The sequence below is a fragment of the Protopterus annectens genome, chromosome 2.part0 (genome assembly GCF_019279795.1).
Source record: "Protopterus annectens isolate FY-2018-M chromosome 2.part0, PAN1.0, whole genome shotgun sequence".
NCBI classification, from domain to species: domain Eukaryota; kingdom Metazoa; phylum Chordata; order Ceratodontiformes; family Protopteridae; genus Protopterus; species Protopterus annectens.
In genome coordinates, this window is record NC_056728.1 from 1,701,195,057 (window position 1) to 1,701,208,500 (window position 13,444).

Sequence of the window (13,444 nt, forward strand, 5' to 3'; positions counted from 1 at the left end):
TCAGGACTATGTTGTTGACCAGGAAGAGAAGCCCTCTTGAGAGACTAGACTAGCATAGCTGGGAAGGAGCAAGACACCAGATGCTTGACTGCCTTCCTCAATCTATCAAAGAGCTTCTTCTTATGCTTTGGGGATTGATCTCAGCTTGAAAGTGACAGAGAGCCCTAGGAGGATATCCAAGAGGTTGCAACATATGGATGACTTGTTTCTTCTTCTGGAAGTTGTTAATCCCTTCCTTTGGGATGGATGACTGATGATGAACCCCCCGAAAAGAGGCATCCAGAATAGTCAAACAGAATTCTTCCTTCAAGGAGGGAAACCTTAGTTATGCTGTCCTTTGCAGGTACATAGCCTGCAGCCCTAGCAATAGCATCAGCATAAGCAAACCAGCAGACAGCTAAATAAAGGCCGGGGGCAAGGTCTTAACCAGCAACTACTCAAGCTTAAATTGACGATGAGCCATTCAAAACTAACTCCATTCTCAGAGAAGCAAAATAGGCAAACAGTTTTTCTATCCTCCTTCGTTAGTTGACTAGGATGAACTCTGGCACTTACAGAATGCCTTGCACTGTGCTTCTCTTCCAAGCAGTAAAAAATGGCAGCTCATGATTTGCTGACTACATGAACACTTCAATAGATTAAATAGTTTAAGCATTGAAACATAGGAATAATATCTAACAGCTTCAGAGAAAAACAAGCAAAATGAAAGATGAAAATCATAGTCACAGACCCATCAAGGAAAATCCCTGATGCCAGATCTGAAAACAAATGCTTAAAATATCAAAAAAAAAAATTCAAAACAGACAGCCAAGGGGATGCAAAGAAATAATTTACTAGTCTTACTTGCATAATCCATAACCGCTTTTAATGGGGCTTCTACTCTGGCTAAATAATGGGCACTCAACTCCTCAAGCTGAGTTCTGAAAAAAAGAGGAAAGAAAATGACAAAAAATGTTGTCAACAGGAAGGTTAATGGATAGTAACCAACTTTTAAACAACAACATTTTAGACTAAGCTTTCATACCTGTTAAGCTTACTTGAAACATCAATATCATTCATAAAACATTCAATGTTGATGGGGATATCAGAAGAGTTTGTGCTCATGAGCTTCTTCAGTTTCTCACATTCCTGATACAACCTCAGCAAAGCCCGAGCATTCTCACGGACATTCAGTCTGTACTTGACCTTGAATTCTTCACAAAAGTAATCCACCAAGACCTCATCAAAGTTCCGGCCACCAAGATAGGGATCAAAAGTAGTAGCAATGACCTAAGGACAAAACAACATACATCAGCCAAGTGGATAATTCATTTAATATGGCTCCTAGAATGCTAATTTTATAAATACAAGAAAACAAAACTGATCACATACAAGAGGCTCTGTAAAAACAAAAACTGAGAAACCTACATATCTTAGTGGTGTCCAGGACAACATTTTGATTAGGAAAGACTGGAGTGAAGCCAAGTGTGCCAGTGAAAGAGTCTACAATAAGTAAATGCCAACACTGTTCTGCCCAAAGTATGGTTGTATAACATCTTACCATAACAGTAGATGTTCTTGCCTTCACCGCTGTAGTATTCAAGGGATGGGATTCCCTGCTGTGGAAGCCTAACGTTCGGCCAGTCTACCAAAGCCTACTGTTGCTTTAAGGTATGCTGACCGTCACTAAAATGCTCCTTGCATAGCATAGGTCATAAAGGTGACTCTCGGGTGTACCATCCTCAGAAATGATTGCCTCAGCAGGAATACCAGTTCAAGGAAGCCCAAGGGGTAACCTGTAGATCCAGGAAGGAAAAGAACTAGGGGGATGGAGGGAGAGAGTGAATACTGCACTGGTGAAGGCAAGGACATCTACTGTTATGGTAAGATTTTACACAACCATACTATGTCCTTACATTCACTGCTGCAGTATTCATAATATATGGGAGAGTGCTAAAGCTCAAGAAGAAACTTGGGAGGAGGAAGCAGCAGCAGAGCCCTCTAAGACATCATGAAGAATAGCTGTAGCAAAACCAGCTCTAGCTTTGGAAATACCATCCAACTTGCAGCATTTGGTCAAAGTATGTACAGAAATCCAAACAGTTGATTCAAGAACAGAATTAGTGTCTAAGCCCTTAAAAAAAGCACCAGAAGAAGCCACAGCTCTAGTAAAATGAGTCTTTACAGAAGAATGACGGCTTTTGCCATGAAAAGTGCAACAAAAAGAAATAGCCTCTGAAATCCAAGTAGAAATAGTTTGCTTGGATACAGCTAATCCTAAAGACCTAGGAAGAAAGGAAACAAACTGATCAGATTTTCTAATACCCTTACTCTTATCCAAATAAAACCTGAGTTGTCTATGCATGTCCAAAGTATGCAGCACCCGCTCACTGTTACATTGCTGAGAAGGGAAATATGTACGCAAATTAATAGACTGATTAAATGACAACTCAACCACTTAGAAATAAAAGAAGGATTAGTACACAAGGACACTCTGTCCTCATGGAAAGTCAAAAAAGAAGGGCAAGCCATAAGGGGTTGCAGATACCTGTCTGGCAGAAGTAAGAGTTAACAAAAAGAATTGTCTTCCAAGAACAATGCTGCAAGGAAGCTGACATAGCAGGCTCAAAAGGAGCTCAAGTCAGTTTCTCTCAAACAAAATTAAGATCTCACGGAGGATCCTGGGAGGTCTAATATTAAGGATGCCTTTAAGATATTGTTAAGCCTCAAATCTAGAAGATAAAGGAGGAGTTAAAGGCAGACAAGCAGAAAGAGCTAATAAGTGGCCCTTAACAGAAGAGGCCAAACCAGCACTGAGCGACTCACACAACTAAAAGAGAACCAATGGAACATCCACAGTAAGTGGGCCCAGGTTATGAGAGAGAAACCAAATAGAAAACCTCTTCCATTTGGATACGTAGGATTTCCTAGAAGTATGTTTCCTGGCTTTCTGCAGGACCTGCACCATGTCCTCAGGAAAAAAAAAGTGCCTATGAGAAATCAAACCCTATTACCCACAGCATCAGCTGAAGCATAGACAGGTGGGGATGGACGAGAGATCCCTTGTCTTATGTGAGTAAATCCACCCTGTGAGGTAACTTGTGAAGATTGCCCTTGGCTAGATGCAGAAATTGAGGGAACCAGTGCTGTCACAGCCAAAAGGGAGTCACCAACAAGATTTTGGGAGTGTCCTATTGAATCCTGAACAGGACTTTCAGAATAAGTGGAAGGGGAGGGGAGTGCATAAAGAAACATTCCCTTCAATGAGAGGGTGCCCACCCTCCACATCAGAGGACCTGGGACTCTGGCAAAAAACAGAGGAAGGTGTCTGTTCAGAAGGGAGGCAAATAGATCTACTTGAGGAGTACAGCGATGGTGGACAATGTCCAGAAACACATCCCTGTGAAGCATCCATTCGTGGGATTGAGTGAAGGACTTGATCAGAGTGTCTGCCACAATGTTCTGATCTGAAGGGATATAAACTTCCTGAAGAGTCACTTGATACTTGACAGCAAGATCCCACACCAGAAGTGCCAACCAGCAAAGAAGGTAAGATCTTGTTCCCCCCATTTGTTGATAAACCACATCACTGCGGTATTGTCTGTGAATACCTTGAGAGGCCCCGGAGAGAAAAGAAGATGAAAGGCATGAAGAGCCAGCATAAGAACTGTCATCCCTTTGACGCTGATGTGCTCCTTCTGCTGATGAAGCGACCACATCCCCTGTACCTTCAGGGACCCAGATGCTCCCTATCCCACATCTGAAGCTTCTATAAACAGTTCCTGAGAGGGAAGAGGGAAATGAAAAGGAAGCACTGGATTCAGAGACAACTCCTGAATCCACCAGTGAAGTTATTTCTTGAGACAAGGAAGAAGAGGAACTACAAAGTCTTGAGGATGTGCACGTTGAAGCCACAGTGACTTCACAAACCACTGAAACTTATTCATGTGGAGTTTGGCCAGACAGAGTATTAGAATGGTGGAAGCCATGAAACTCAGTGCTCTCAGAAACTCCCTGGCTATGGTGGAGGTCAGGGGAAGAACATTTTGAAACTAAGAAATGAAAGTTAAGGCCTTTGGAGGAAGCAGTGATGCCTGCACTGGCATCATCTGAATCCTGCAACCCAGAAACACATGATCCTGAGAAGGAGTCAGAGAAGACTTTTTGAAGTTTATTGTGAACCCCAGGCTCTCAAGAAGGGAAATGTCAAAATGAAGATTTTGCAAAAGGACATCTGGAGATGCCTGAATCAGCATGTCATCCAAGTAGGGAAATAATTTAGATCCCTTGAAGCCTGCAAAAAGCAATCACAGGAATGAGGCATTTGGTGAACACCCTTGGGGCAATAGAAAGGCTAAAGGGCAAAGCTGAGAACTGAAAATGCCAGGAAGCAACAGAGAAACAGAAAAAGTTCCTGAAAAGAGGATGGAGCTGAATATGGAAATAAGCATCCTTCAGATCCAGAGACACCAGACAGGCTTGAGGAAGGAAGAGAGGAAACAGAGTCTGAAAGGACAACATCTGAATGAAAAGCCCCTTCAAAAAAGTGTTTAGACGAGAGAGGTCTAGAATCGGTCTCCAAGTGCCCTCTTTTCTGGGAACTAGAAACATTCTTGAGTTAAATTCCTTAATGGGACACAGGCACTTTTTGAATAGTACCCTGAGATGACAGACCTAGAAGAACCTCTGGGAAAAAATGTATTTTTCCCGAGGAGGCTGAGGAATGCCCATAAACGAGGACGGGATATCCACACCATGAAGTACCCCTGACAAATGACTGACAGAACCCAAGAATCCTGAATGATCTGAAGCTAAACAGGAAGAGAAAGAGGAATGTGGCTGAGAAGACACAGACACTCACAGCACCTGATTTGTCAGGAAAGGAAGGCTTCTGAATCCCCTGAAGTCTGAGTGGCCTTAGCAGGAGGAGCCTATTTGTCACCCTTTTTACCTTTAGCAGAAGGGCAAGATTGCCTTCAAACAAAGGCTGGCTTAGAAGGATAGTTCCTCTGAAATTTAGGCACAGAAGAAACAAACACATGTTTAAGCTCCTGTAAGACCTTCCCCTTGCATTTAGTTTTAGACTGTGCCAAAGCAATGGTCTAAAAACTAATTAAAAAAAAAAAAACACATTATTATTCCCTTTGGCAAAACAGAATTCTCTACAAATTACAATACTTATAGCACCCCTCTGAGTTCCAACCCAGTGCTGAAAGACTTGGCAACACAGGTCAATAGCAATCTGAACTCTGAAAGCCTTCTACGTAGAGCACCTCATAAGCAAGGGCATGGCATCCAGGTCAGGGGATGTTATAACGTCTCTGTACTCAACCCATCATCGAGTATGATACACCCTCTACTGCATGTACCTCACCAGACAACTGCAGCAGCTGGACAGACCTCAGAGGTTTCTCACTAAAAAATACAGCGACTCCAAACCATGACCTACATGGACAGGCAAGCCCTGTCACTTTACTCTCTATTTTATAGGGTGCTGAGAGATGATTTGTGCCTGGCCTATAGGGCAATCTCCAACCTTGCCCTAATGGAAACGCTGCACATACACAAGTCAAATGGCACAAGAGTCACTTGCTCTAGAGATTTCAACCTAGCTTGTGACATTAACAGAACATACTGGAAAGACATATATGTCTCCCAGAGACTGCCGCTTCTCTTCCTATTCATGTAAAAGAGAGCTCTTCTCTGACTCTACTCAAATACAACCTAGATAATTGGATGGGAGACTGGAAATTGCTCCTGAGGTGGTACCCATGTCCCTCATGGACAGGGGTAGCCGGTACTGATCACAGACCCAATCAATTCATAAATTTGTTTTGTGAACTACCGAAAAAGAACAAATGGGAATACTTGGGATTAATATGGCTAGGCTTGTAAAGGCTCTAGGGCCACTAGCCTAGTAACCTCCTATGAACCTTATCCTGAAGCGACTTAAACAAACCACCAGCTGCTTCCCCAAACAAAAGTTAATTATCCAGAGGAGCACCCATTAACTTAGCCTTAATATCATCAAGTAAAGATTAAAGCTTAAGCCAAGAACACCTCCTCATTACTGAGCCAAAAGCAACAGCTGTAGAAGAGGCATCTGCTGCATCATAACTACATTTTATAGAATGACAAGCCACTTGAGAAGAAGTCACCAGTAAAGAAAGAGCAGAAGTTTTTTCTTAAGTGTCTGGAAGATCAGAAATAAGCTGACAGGCCTGAGAAAGAAGAGCTAGCACATACCCAGATATGTGGGCTGATAACTAACCACCCTAAAAGCAAGGGTAGCAGAAGTGTAAACCTTCTTACCCAGCCTGTCCATGGTTCTGCTGTTCTTGTCAGGAAGCAGTAACTTGGTCAAAGTTAGTAACTGAGATGACTTAACAGAGGTTACAGACAGCACAGAGGGGTCAGCAGCAGGACATCTATACAAAAAGTTACAATCCTCAGGCACCCTATAAAGCCTATCAGGCTTCTTGGGAGCAGGGGGCAGAGAATCAGGTGCTTTAGAGGCATTGGAAAAACCATCCAGCAAAGCAGCCAAAACAGGAGGAATAGCTGCAGGTTTAGAAGATTCCATCTGCAGTAACTCGTAGTATCTCTTATAGAAACCAGAGACCTGAGCACAATCCCACTTAAAAAATTCCATCATCCTAGACATTATGTCCCCAAAGGAAATTTCCTCAAAAGGAGTATCAGGACTATTAGATTCCTCCTCCTCTGATCCGCAGTCCAAAGGAGAAGGGATCTGAGCAGAATAAGGCAGGGATTCTTCATTAGAATCCAACTCTTCCTCAGAAGAATTCTGTTCCCTAGGCCTTTTAAGGGGAGTACAGGACCAAAGAGGAGCAGGGACAGAGGCCCCATGAGGAGACTGTAATGACATTAAAGTATTAAATAACCCCTGAGTAAACGCCTGCCACGGACTTTGTGGATTCCTAAGAGCAGAAGAAACATGTTTATTTTTTTGTTTCTTTTTTATGGGATTGCCCACCCTATAAAACTGAGAAGGCTCTGACTCAGGACAGCATTCGATAACTGTAGTAGGAACATCTTCCCGAACTAGAATCTGCATAACCCCATTTGGCTCCTTGGAAACAATCAATAGTGGTTCCCCCTGAACATACGAAACAGATGCCTGCAAAGCCTCATCAGATGTGCTGCCAGCTGAATTCTCGCTGCCCTCCAACCTAGTTGTGGCACAGAAATCAGACAACACAACCAGGCGAGCCTCCAGGTTTGTATTGGCCTCTGGAGAAACTCCCAGCAGAGGATGGACAGCAGAAGATTACAGTCTTACCTTTTTCACCTTCTTCCTTGATGGCTGACCCTCGAGGAGCAAAGCTCCTTCCATTGTATACTTAGCAAGAAGCTTAAGAGGCTGGTTCTCAAGATACAAGGAAAGGGAAGAAAGCCTACTGTGAAGGGTTTTTGAGATGAAAGCCTGACAAATCAAACAAGAAGTATGGTCATGAGAAGCTCCTAGGCAAAAAAGACACTTATTGTGGTGGTCTTTATGGGAAATCTGTCTCCCACACTGGCATTTACCCTTCCTGGATGACATCAACCCCTAACAGCACAAAAAACCCAAGAAAAAAACAAAACCCCAATGGAGTACTTATCTGCAACAGCTAGGGCTTCAGCAAACAGATGTAGGCATTCACCGGAGAATGAAAGTGAATTCAAACTGGCAGAAAACTGGCAGAAAACAGATGGAGGCAAACAGAATGACAGTTACATGAAGCGTTTGGACTGGTGGCAAAAAAGTTCTGAGGATGGCACGCCTAAAAGTCACCTTTATGCCCTACGCTATGCGAGGGGCATTTGGGTGACGTTCGGGGAACCTTAAAGCAAGGCCGGACATCGGGCTTCCACAGCAGGGAATCCCATGTGTTATGAATACTCCAGTGTGAATGCAAGGACATCAACCACCATAAAAGCAAGTGGAAAGCTACATAAAGATATAAGAACTTTGCACATAATAATCCATCTCTAGTTTACACTGCTTCTCTTTGATGCGTCACTCCAAGCTTACAGTACCTCATTCACAACCCATCATTCTCCCACAACCCTGACTTAACACAGCGTGTCATTACTGAAAACTGTCAGGATGCTTCCTGACAAATGCTGTCATGAACTGACGTGATGATGCAGGATCATAAGATGGTTGCTTCATTTATAACAAAATGGTCAATGAGCTGATTAAAAAAAACAAAAATAGAACCTTTTCTTAAATGACCTTGGAACAAGTTAAATACAAGTACAAAGATCAAAACTTGGGGTTGTTCGGTACTTATGTGTAAGATATTCAAAAAACAATACAGGTTAAAAATTACAACACATACATCATAAAATGCATAAGTTTCACCAAATATTCAAGTCATACACTAGAAATGTCTACAGTTACCATGATAAGATATGAAACCAGTATGAGATATATCTATATATATATATATATATATATATATATATATATATATATATATATATATATATATATATATATATATATATATATATATATATATATATATATACATATACATAAATTAAATGATGGTGCAGGGATGCACCATAGTTAAAATAAGTCAACTGCTAGAATTGACACCGTAATGCAATACTAAAAATCAGCACCTTGACTTATTCAGACCTAGATATTTTGCATTCAGTCTGGGGACACAAGTTGAAATACGTGCAGAAAACAGTGCATGTCTGAACACAGATTAAGCAGTGAAAGTGGGCAACAGTACCACTTACCTCAGATTCACTCCATTGGCAAGGTAAAATAGAGAGATATACACAGGAGTAAGCTTGCAGAAATGGAGTACATGCGAAAGTGCCCTGATGGGATTTTCGCTTGATTTCAAAAGAGAGGTCACTGTAAAAGTAATTTGCAAGACCGGTGGGATACTCATCTATGAAGCTGCATCAGTTTCAGCTGCTTCCTTAATAAAGCCAATGTTGGTTTCATGCCCAAGATGGTAGAGGCTGATATTTAGTGACACGTGGAGATGAATAGTTATCAATTTTTGTGATGATGCCATTCCTCCAAAAAAGCTCTTCTCACTCTTTTTTTATTTTAAACTGTAGCAAACTGCTGCAGGTCATACACTCAATAAATGATACAAAACTCAGGTCTGACTGGAAAAAAAGGAATAAAAAAATGCCCCTTTAAATGTAGCAGCTTGCTGCAAATGGAGTACGCTACAGTTTATACCATGCACAGAATGCTTCAGCCCTCAAATTTAACTGGAAAAAAAAAGAGAGAAAAAAGCTCTTCTTATTTTAAATTGCAGCAAACTGACTGCTCCATTATACCACATAAAGAACACTACAGTGCTTAGCTAGTTTTGATTGCAAATGCAATACTGGCATTTATTTCCAAATGGTATACACCAAAATGTGAATGGGAATGGCATGTCGGGCCCCCTTGCACTTTGTGCTGAGGGTAGATGCTCCCTTCTCTCAACCCTAGCTATGCTACAGGGCACTCAGTCCCATAAGGTGTACTACCATGCATTCAAACCACACAAGACCCTGGTAATTACAAACCTATAAGTCTTACAAGCCTCATCTGCAAAGTCATGGAAGATATTGTGCCTAACTTCAAAAACTGAGCTAGGCAAGCATGCATATATCAAGAATGTTATTAGACTTGCCCACCAACAGTCTGGTTTTGTGAAAGGTAGATGCTGCTTACTTGATCTGGTATATTTCTTCAAAAGGGTTATGGATGCTGCAGATGGTGGCTATGCAGTGTATGTGGAGCATTTGAACCTGAGAGGCCTTTGACACCATTCACCATGCTTGTGTCATAATTAAGAATCAACCCATATATGGTAAGACGAATAGGAAACTGGCTAAAACACAATACGCACACAGTGTGAGATGAAGGTGCATTATCTTAAAGTATAAAGGTGACCATGGTGTCCTTCGCTGCTCAGTGTAAAAGATTAGGAATAAAGATAACTGTTCAGAATATCAGATCCTGTCTGCACCTAACTTAAAGTACTCTTTCCAGAAGAAAAATCAGTCCAGTCACAGATCTCAATTGTCTCAAATTAACCGTGAGCACCCGTTTTTAAGCTTAAATGAGCTTGCTTTCTTGCGTGCCCAATTCAGGTGCCAAGTACACCCGAGATCTACAGTAAAGCATGCCCTTTTTGACATCTCAGCCAAAGCATTGCTTTACTTCACCTGTTTTGCATGCAGCTAGCTTGCTTCATTTCCTGTGTTGTGCGCAAGTGGCTGCAGCGGACCTCATACGGATGAAGTGCTCAATTAGGCCCGCTCAGTCCGCATATCATGGCAGCATCGGCATGGAGAAAAGCTACTGTCGCATTGGAGCTATGCTGGAGATATCAGTGTTGGATTGCAGTCAAGTCAAGAGGGATAACCACCTTCAAATAAGGCAATGGAGAGACACAGACAACCATGCACCTGGACTGAGTCATAGGCATGGTTCTGATCTTGACAGGGAATTTATAGCTCCAGCAGTAGCTTGTCGTGGTTTGTGTGTGGTGCAGAATTGTTCCCAGGAGGTCTGAAGTTTTTAGTGGTCCATCTGTGAGTGCGATCAAGGATTTTATTTTATTTTCGCTACTTTAGTACCTTATTTTACTGGTAAGTAAGCTGCTCTAAACTGAAATGCAAGTTTATGTGCACATTCTACCTGTTTACAGTAATGTGCCTTTAAGTTTGCAGGATAAGCTGAGGATTTTCTATAAACATGTATGTGATTTTTATTTAGTAGCATGCAAGAAAGGTGTTTGCATTGTTAACCAATTTTAGTTCAGAAAACTGCAGTATTTCAAACAAGAGGCAGCTACATATAGCAGCTTTCCTGGACAGGGCAAGGGTGTATTGTAGCCCGGGGGGGGGGGGGAGGGTTACGTTTACCATTAGCACAAAGAGCTTTAGAAAACAAGTCTAAAACTCAGTCTGTCGTCACTGTTAAGCATAATTCACCAGCTTTTCTGCAAAAGTCAACAGTGTTTCTGGTGTATTAAAAGAGGCTGAGCTAAATTTTGAGTCAGAATCAGGGACAGTTGAGAGGTACAAAGCTGACTACAAACCACTGCAAACTATCATTAAGAAGTCTTAGTACTAGGAACTTACAGTACTGCAGAGAATGCTATTAGCATTGTAGAAGTGTGGCCTACAAGCACAATATAAGCAGAACACTGCATGCACACTGTACACACCATTAACAGAGCACACTGAATTAGAGTGTAGAAAAAACCTCTAGAGAAAGTCCTGAACAGTCACATGTATAAGGATTAACATTCAAGGTTGACTCGCTGATACTAACACCACACAGCTACACAAGCAAATGCTGATGACTCTCTCTAAGTTATGCCCAAGCATGACAAAGTGTAAAGAAAAGGCAACTGCAGAAAGAAAAAACAGAGCACATTCCACAGTTGTGTAACTTTTATGTTTGTTGTTTTATCCCTAGTATTCAGAACTTGCTAATGGTGACTGACATTTTGTAAGCAAAATTAAAACATTCTTCATTAGCTGGAAATTGACTTTTATAATTAAAGTGGGGATTTTAGTCTCCAGTATTTACAAAGGGCTTAGAAGAAAAATACACTGGCAGTGACCGGTGAGTTGTGTTGTCTGGCTTAATGCTTGTGATAGAGAAATCTTCTAGGTGTGGCTACATCTGTTTATTTTCTATACCTGTCCATCAAATAGAAGTACTCATATTTTCGCTTTTTTCAGTTGAGATAGAGGCACAACCAAATGTTGTTATAACTATGAGTGACACTGCAGAAATAGAAATGCACTAATCAGATAGCTGTAATCTTTATGTAATATTACAGTTTTATAACAGAAGTATAGATTCGTCCTCACTGTTATGCCAAAGGCAATGTTTTCTGAGCCATTCACTGCATTGTTTTATATCCTGTACATTTAATACAAACTGAGAAAATGTACAAAGAATAGCAACTGTCTAGGAACTTCCTGCCCAAACAAGTCAGCAAGCATAACTGTTTTCTGGCTAAAATAATGCTCATCTTACTACTTAAGTGCTGGTGGTATGCAAAATAATTCTGGATTTAGAGTCTGACTTTTAAGAAGGGATTGCAGAAACTGAAATGTTTGCTTTATGCTTTTAAAAATAACCATTTCAAACTCATATTTTCAAAAAAATATATATATGCATATATGTGTGTGTGTGTGTGTGTGTGTGTGTGTGTGTGTGTGTGTGTGTGTGTGTGTGTGTGTGTGCACTTGTGTGGTTCATTTTCTCTTAAGGGAAATCTCAATATATGTCTGTCCAGAGTATCTTGTTAGATACTTTGACACCAGCATGGTATGCTGAAGGTATTGGATTTGAGACCAAAATGAGAGCTAATGGTACTTTTGCTTCTGTGACTCAATTTGCAGAGGGCTTTCTCTATATTTTTGTGTGTGCGACTGTGTGTGCAATTTCATCTTGGTCACCAAGCTGGGGGTTTACCTAGCTGAAAGGATGAGGCTCTTAAGGGAATTCAGCAAACTATCTGTCTAGAGGTTGTTTTTGGCCAGAGACACCAGTAAGGTATGTCTGAGTGAGGTCTTGGGTTAATGCCCTAAATGACAGCTAATGTTATCCCACTATCTCACTGACTAACTGCACATTTTCTTCCCCCTTATGTATGCAAGTTCAAGTAATTTCAATTTATAGCAGACAGAAAAAACATAACCATGTCTTTAAATATTGCTCTTAAAAAATTATAAAGTTGCTAGAATAAAAGGTCTTGTGTTACCATGCATTTCTGAGGGATACGACATATGACACTCAAATGGTTGTCATTATTTAGTGAATTCAGTCCTCGCTGATTTGCCACAAAAATCCAAAAAAAAACACAACTTTTAAGAGGAACAGACCAAACATATGAAGTAAACATTTGGACATTCTACGAAAATCTGGACAGTTGAGAAGTACGGACCCAGCTGCTGGCGAAACTGGCACAGGAATATAGGTTCTGAGTTGATTCACAGGAGGACCATGACTTCTGGAAATAACAATGCAACTGAAATTCACTAAGAAACAAAGTCATATGTGTAATATACATATACGACTGGATTATTTCTAGTGAATTTCAGTTGCATTGTTCTTATTGCCATCTTCACGCAAGAATAACAGAACTCAGTTACTTGAGCACTTGGCTTGTCTATAGAAATTGCACTCTGTAATAAAAATAAGGGCAACCCTATGTACTTTGGAATATCCATTTACTTTTACTTTATGGAGCAAATAATATGATATTCTATGTTAAGTGAACTCGAGGTCTGAAAATTAGAGACTGATGGTGTCCAAAGGGGGTAACACTAAGAGCTTGTGAGTACAAAATGGAAGTTGCTTGCTACACCCGTGATGCAGGTTACGTGCAAAAAGCATTTTATCTACCAGGAGTTCTTCCCTAAAATATACAGAATATGGGCTAGTTTGTTGTATGCAACAGCACTG

At 41.0% G+C, this 13,444-nt stretch overlaps 1 protein-coding gene across 1 annotated transcript in view; it reads right to left on the reverse strand.

Moving 5' to 3' along the window:
- The window catches only part of HSPA4L (heat shock protein family A (Hsp70) member 4 like), a 2,148,355-nt gene that overhangs the window by 1,356,666 nt on the left and 778,245 nt on the right, over positions 1 to 13,444 (reverse strand). Inside the window, exons 7-8 of the mRNA XM_044061754.1 lie at positions 1,025 to 1,269; positions 844 to 920 (exon numbers count right to left, since the gene is read on the reverse strand). Coding sequence (XP_043917689.1) covers positions 844 to 920; positions 1,025 to 1,269 — 322 coding nt within the window. The remainder of the gene's footprint in view (positions 1 to 843; positions 921 to 1,024; positions 1,270 to 13,444) is intronic.